Raw genomic sequence first — 6,575 nt, forward strand, 5'->3', positions numbered from 1 at the left:
TGGGCTCCGGGGCGCCTCTTCCCGGCGTGGGGGGAGCGGGGGGCGGGCGGCCCCGCCAGGGTGACCGCGGAAGACAAGCAGGGCCGGTCCATACCCGCAGCCCCGCATCTGATGCCTCTGGAGCTTCGCTGAGTCAGGCGGGGCGGGAGCCCGGCGTCCCCCCGACCTTCCCGGGCATTGGCTCAGGAGCAGGTGGGCAGCGCTGGGCCAGGCCGGGGACCGGGATAAATGCCCGGTCACAGCCCCAGCCCGGCCACAGCGGGCACGGCGGTGGGAAGATGCGCCCCGGGGTGCGGCTGCTCTGCTGCCTGCTCCTTCCTCTGCTCCAGCGGGGTAAGGGCAGCCTGGGCCTGCAGCTGCCGAGGCTGCTGGTGCGCGGGGCGGAACGGGGGTGGCAGCCGGAGGGGGCTGCATGGAGGCACTCGGGGGTCAGGCACAGGGTTTGGCCAGGCAACGAGTCCCCATAGGGTCCCTGGCCTGTTTCTCCCCTCCGTCCCAACGTGTCTATGCTGGGTGGCAGCTCCCCTGGCCCCTCCCGGTCTCCTCTCGGAGGATGCTCTGGGCAGGGTTTGCCACGCACTTCCCTGCCCACGGGGTCAGTGTTTGCTCAGAAGCTGCCCTGCCCCGGTTGCAAAGGCCGAGGCAGAGCCAGGACCCTCCTGCTCCCCTTCCCTCCCCTCGGCCCGGTCACCTCTGCTGTGCTCAGCTTGGCCAGGGAGGAGGAGGGATCTCCAGTGTGCTGTGACCACCCTGGCTTGTGCCCCACAGCTAGCTGGGCACTGAGGCTGTCCGTGGCTGTGGAGCCCTGGTACCCCATGTGTCCTTGCTGCAGGGCGTGGGGACGCTGAGTATGGGGACCTCGAGGACGAAGGTAAGACCCTGGTGCCATTGTCCAAGTGTGGCTCTGGCCCCGGCTGCAGCAGCTTCGCCATGGCCGTGGGCTCTGCTGCTGGTGGAGACGGTATCCACACCCCTGGGGGACGGGGCCCTGCCCTTACGTGGGCCCGCAGGTCCTGCCAGCACCAATAGCACCGTCTGTCCTTCCAGGTCACTACCTGTACCTGGATGAGGATGGTGAGTAGAGCTGCCATCCTGGCTGTCCTCCCCATCCACCCAGAGACCTCAGTGGGCCCTGTGTGGTCTGTGCTGGGGCTTACAAGAGCTCAGGTCCCGGCTTGGCTGAGCCCATGGGGCCCCTGCGGCCACAGGCAGCCCCAGCATGGAGACCCCCAAGGTCATGTGTTGAACTCCCACATGGCAAACGGGGTGCCTGGCCCACGCTGGGGAGAGCTGGGAGTGTTCCCCAGGGGTGACCCCAAACAGCCCCCCTGAAACCAGGCTCGGGGGGGAGAGCTAGGGGTGGGGTGGCATCCCAGGGTCTGGCCGGTGCTCTGCAGGACCACTGGAGGTGCTGGGGGGGCCGGGCCGCTGCCAGGACACCTACCAGGACTGGATCTCCCTCTACTGCTGGGCCCCCTTCCACGCTGCCCTCATGGCCACCCCCGAGGGCAGCCGCTGCTGCTGGGACCAGATCAGCAGGTGGGCCGGCATCAGCCCCAGCGGTGCCAAATGCATGCTCGGAGCGGGGCCTTTGTGGGGCCACCGTGGTGCACGTGTCCCCGTCCCAGCAGGCCGGCCTCATGCCATCCCCTCCACAGCACCTACAGCGAGCTCTCCAGCTGCACCCAGCTGCTAGCCCAGCTGCTCTCCTGCCCCTGGCCCAGCGCCGTCCTCGACGCCTTCTTCCTGCAGGTCCACGCCGAATACTTCACCAACTGCACCGGGGCCGGGCCCCCCAGGCTAGGAGGGCTGCCCCCCAGGATGGCTGTGGCTGTGGCCATGGGGCTCAGCTGCCTTGTGCCCCTTGCAGCCGCCTTGACGCTCACCAGAGCCCGGAAAGGGGCTCAAACCCCAGCAGGCAGCTGCCCAGCCCCTGCCTGCCTCTGTGCCTGCGAGGGGCTGGCAACAGCCCCCTTCCCTCCCAGCCCTGGGAACTAATGAGCAGGACGAGTGGGCCAAGGATGAGGGGGACAGGGCAGAGCAGGTAGGGGAGTCTGGGCATCCCTGGGGATGGAGCGGGTCCCGTGGCACTGGGGGAGGCTGGGCCCGGGGCTCCAGATGCCTGCATCTGCCCCAGGGCAGGGAACTTTGGGAGAAGGGTCCCAGGTGCTGCTGGGGTCCTTACCCTGCATGGGCCAAGCCCCTTCCTTGGCACCCCTGGGTGGGGGCTGGCAGGGAGCACCGGGGATGCCGGGGTGGGGGGGGGGGCGGGAGCCCCAAGTCTTGGCTGGCAGCCACTGTCTCATCCCTGCCTGTCCTGTCCCTGCCCGTTCCCTCTGGATGCCCCAGGAGGGGGGCGGCCATCCCAGGCCCAGGGCCGTGCTGAGATCATTGGGTGTCTCCCTGGCAGAGGCTGCTGCCGCCTGGCTGGAGGCTCCAGTGGCTACAACAAAGAGCGGGACCAGGGGCTCCAACCCTTCTGCCCCCAGGGTGCTATGGCCTGATGGTTTCCAGATGCGGTCACTCGCCCGCGAAAGGTCCCACAGTGCCCTGGAGCAGTGGCTGCCGCTGCCTGGGGAGGGTCGGGCGGTTCTGCCAGGACGTTTGCCGGGGAGCACGAAGCCCAGCGAGATCGTCTTTCTGCAGTAGGGAGGCTCCCTCTGAGCTGCACTTCATCATGCTCCGATTCATGCTCTGCGCGTCCCGCGGGCGGGCTGTTAAAGGGGCAGCTTTGGGCTCATGCTCTGCCCCAGGCCAGAGGTGAAATGAGCTCAACCAGCCTCAGCCTGGTCCTCAGGTGGGAATGCTGCAGACCCATAGGGCTGGGCTCGTCCTCGGTGGCGCTGCTCTGCAGGGGGATGCAGGCCCCGCAGGCGGGAGCTGCGCCAGGACCGAGGGGCTCCAGCAGAGCCGGGCAGGCACCGGGCTGGGCGGTGCGGGAGGAAGCCATCGGGGTGGAGGACTGGCAACGTCAGCCAAGTCTCTGCCCTCTCCCCATCTCCCCGCCTGCGTCGGCCTCGCACCCGTGGGCAGGTCGCACCACCGCCCTTCCCTTCCCGGCTGCAGGCAGGGGCCAGGGGGCTGCTCTGGCGATGCCCGCCATGGGGCAGGTGGCCCGGTGAGCCAGAAGCCGTGGCGATGGGACCATGGGTCCCTCTGCCGCCCCAGCGCCTGGGCGGCAGCGCCTGTCCGGGGACATTATGCTTCCCCCGTCCACTCCCCCCCGGCTGTCGGGCTGCCTGCCCTCCACGCAGGAGACGAGGGATTTCACAACCCAGCCCAGACAGGATTAAAGAGAAATACACAAGTAAACAAATAGCGGCCTCGTAAAACTGGACGTGCTGCGCGGGGAGCAGAGCCTCTGGGCCGCTGGGTGAGGCGCGGGCTGCCCGGGTGCCGGGGCACGGGAGCGATGCCCACGGGGGCCGGCACCGCGCCGCACGGCGGTGGGGTCTCGCCGGGAGAGCCGCTTTAAAGCAGAGCTGAGCAATCTCATTTTTCACACGTCTCCTGTAGTCAAACTGCCCCTGTCAGAGGAAAGGAGTTGCTTCCTGTTATTTCCATTGAAATACTTGTCCCGGTCGTTAGCCGGCAGGCTTTTGCAGGATGGCACCGTGCGCGCAGATGGGCTCCGGCCGCCTCTCCCGAGGGCTCCTGCTGCTCTGGGGTAAGTGCGTGGGGGGCGGCCCCGGGGCCACCGGTGGCGGGAGGCTCCGCGCCTCGCACCACCCCGCACGCGGCCGCCCTCCCGCGCGTGGGGCCCGGGGCCGGGGTCTTGGCTCAGCCCGGCCCAGCGCCCACCCCGGCACGGGGCCAGCCGGGCAGAGCCGAGGGTGGCCGTCGTCTGCGTGGCCGGGGGCCGGTGGCAGGCAGGCAACGGGCGCTGCGGGGCATCCCCCACCACGCTCGTCCCCAATCTTTTTGCAAATGACCCACAAGAGAGTGGCTGGGGAGCCCTGCGAAGCCCCGGGCCGGGAGCCATGGCACCACACGTGCCCGTGCGGAGAGGGGCTGGACGGGGCCGTCGGGGACAGAGACCGGGACAGGGCGGGCTGCCCTCGCTGCAGCCACCGTGCCAGCCTGGGAGCACCCCGCAGCCAGTGCCCGGCCATGCCGGAGCTCCCCACAAGTGGCCCAGGCAGAGCCCACCGGTGCGGTTCACCACATGACCGGCATCGCTGCCCCACGCCATGGGCCCTCAGCTGAGGGCAGAAGATGGACAGGGCGGTTTCCTCAGGCCGTGGGGCTCCAGTGGGCCAGGCGGGACGTGCCCCACGGCCATGGTGGGCTGTGCTGGGTGTGGGGCGGATGGCAGGCAGAGGGGCTCTCTGGCAGTGCTGTGCTGTGGCCAGCGCTTCCTCTTCCTGCCCCAGCCCCGTCCGGCTGCAATGCAGCTGCCTGGGGCGATGGGGCGGCCCCCGCGCTGGCTCCCCATGGGTGGGGAGCACTGCTCGCCCCTATGCTGTGGCCCACGGCCCAGGGCCCAGAGGCCCTAGACAGCCCCTCCAAGCTGTTGGGCAGCTGCCCGCAGCCTGGCCCCATCCCCACAGCCCCTGCCTGTAAGGGGGCTGAACACCCTGGCCCCAGGTGCGTGCTGGGCTCTGGACAGCACATTTCCCTGTGCCCTGACCACCGTCTCCAGTGGCCCCCGAGGGACACCTGAAACCAGTTCCCTCCTGCAGACCCAGCCTCTGTCGGGGCAGCTCCCGTGCATGGAGCCCTGCCAGCGCCCGTCCCCCGCTGACCCTGTCCCCTCCCCTCCGCAGCGCTCCTGGGGACCGGGCTCTGCCACACAGGCACTGAGGTGGAGGGCTTTGGCCAGGATGCCAGGACGAGCCCACCCGTGGCCGTGTTCAACTGGACGGCCCAGCTTGTTGGTGAGTGCCGGGGCTTGGTGAGGGCTGGGCAGCACTGCGGGGCCAACGGTGCCCTAGCCGGGGCCAACGGTGCCCTAGCCGGGGCCGGCTGTGCACCACAGGGTGACCCCCCCTTTCCCCTGGCCGCGTGATCTCTGTCCATCCCCAAAATAGCCAGCCTGTGCCATGGAGCCCTCCCTGGCATTGGCCACAGTGGGGGCAGCCAGCAGCAGCCTGCCCTCCTGCCATGCTCCCGGGCATCGCCCCGGGGCTGCTGCGGGATGCAGCCCCACACCGTGCCCATGTCTTCCGTGCTGGCCTGGGCGCGAGTCCGGGTGCTGGGTGTCACCTGCCAGCAGCCGTGGGCAGGGACGGGCTCTAGTGGGGGCGTGCTGCCCACGCTCAGCACCTTTCCCCTGCAGAAGAGACGTACACCAACATCACGCAGAAGTGCTGGGAGTTCTTCGTCGACCTGATGAAGAATGTGACAGTGTCGGAGCTGTGCGAGTGGAAAGTCATCAGCAGGTACAGGGCGGTGGGATGGCTGGAGAGCCCTCCTGGGCAGCACTGCAGGGGTGCAGGGGGGGCAAGGGGCTCTGACCAGCTCCGGGGATGTCCCCAGCTGGGGAAGCCACACATGGAGACCCTTTGGTGGGGGAATTACCTGTGGCCGCTCCGTCCCCAGGTCCACACAAGTGGAGCGGCTCCCGAGGCAGCGGAAAGTGTTCGGTTGGGGCAGAGCCCCCGGGCCGTGTCGACGGGCCACCAGCTCCTGGCCTGAGGGACCCAGGGCCACCTTCCCCTCCAGCAACTCCTGCCTGCGCAGGGCTGGCTGGCGCAGGCAGCGGAGCGCAGGGCAAGCCCCGGGCAGTCCGGAGGGATGCTGCTGGGCCAGGGCAGGGGGCTCGGGGGCACCTGGGGGGGGTCTGTGCCTCTGGTGTCCCGCAGCCACCCCGTGCCCCCGCACATCCCCATTCTCTCCCAGCACCCCGCGGCTCTCTTCCCAGGCCCTACAGCTTCCTGCAGACCTGCCTGGAGACCTGGGCTGACCACCTGCACTACGGCTACCCCAACGCGCTGGCAGAGCGGTACATCTTCCAGAGCCACCACCGCTACTTCCACAACTGCACCCTGGAGCACCAGGTCTACTTCGACCCACCTGAGGACGTGCTGCTGGCCATGATCATCGCCCCCATCTGCCTCATCCCCTTCCTGGTCACCCTGGTCATCTGGCGCAGCAAGGACGGCAAAGCCCAGCCCTAGCGCTGATGCCCGGGCACCCGCGGCCACCCCCCTCTGCTGCCTGCGGCGGGCAGAAAGCGGGCAGCGGTAGCCCTGCAGGTCCTCCGCCCGGGCGCTGCCCCACGCTTCCCCCCCCCCCCCGCCCCGGCCTGCGGGGCCACCGGTCGCTTCAGCAGCCCCGGGGGGGGGTCCCGGGGTTACCGGCACACGCTGCCGGGGCGGCCGGTTCTCGCTGTGCCGCCGGCGGCGCCTCCCCCCCCCGTCCCCCGCTCCACCGCCGGCCCCGCGGCTGGGGATTAAACGCTTCTTCCCCCACGCGTGGCGCTGGTTCTTCCGCCGCTCGTTCCCGCCGCGGCCCCCCGGGCCCGCTCCTGCCGCCAGCACCGACCCGGCACGGCCTCGCCGGCAGCTTCTCGCCGCGGGGCGGCAGCGGGCAGCGCTGGGCGCGGACGGAGCCCGCATCCCTCCGCGGGGAAC

At 69.9% G+C, this 6,575-nt stretch overlaps 3 protein-coding genes across 3 annotated transcripts in view; all 3 read left to right on the top strand.

The window, feature by feature from the left end:
* Positions 1–931: 931 nt before the first annotated feature.
* On the top strand, positions 932–3,316 carry LOC104842950 (receptor activity-modifying protein 1-like). The gene is made up of 2 exons (XM_010585626.1): positions 932–1,539; positions 1,659–3,316. Exons 1-2 carry the CDS (start codon positions 1,493–1,495, stop codon positions 1,996–1,998), a joined length of 387 nt encoding a protein of 128 aa, XP_010583928.1. The 5' UTR covers positions 932–1,492; the 3' UTR covers positions 1,999–3,316.
* A 207-nt stretch (positions 3,317–3,523) lies between these two features.
* Positions 3,524–6,138, top strand: RAMP2 (receptor (G protein-coupled) activity modifying protein 2). The gene is made up of 4 exons (XM_010585627.1): positions 3,524–3,667; positions 4,767–4,877; positions 5,279–5,381; positions 5,864–6,138. Exons 1-4 carry the CDS (start codon positions 3,607–3,609, stop codon positions 6,117–6,119), a joined length of 531 nt encoding a protein of 176 aa, XP_010583929.1. The 5' UTR covers positions 3,524–3,606; the 3' UTR covers positions 6,120–6,138.
* The window catches only part of VPS25 (vacuolar protein sorting 25 homolog (S. cerevisiae)), a 5,973-nt gene continuing 5,522 nt past the window's right edge, over positions 6,125–6,575 (top strand). Inside the window, exon 1 of the mRNA XM_010585741.1 lies at positions 6,125–6,185. Within this exon, the coding sequence (XP_010584043.1) occupies positions 6,125–6,185 (61 nt within the window). The remainder of the gene's footprint in view (positions 6,186–6,575) is intronic.

Source organism: Haliaeetus leucocephalus, unplaced genomic scaffold (assembly GCF_000737465.1).
Source record: "Haliaeetus leucocephalus isolate CR32 unplaced genomic scaffold, Haliaeetus_leucocephalus-4.0 Scaffold110, whole genome shotgun sequence".
Taxonomy (NCBI): Eukaryota; Metazoa; Chordata; class Aves; order Accipitriformes; family Accipitridae; genus Haliaeetus; species Haliaeetus leucocephalus.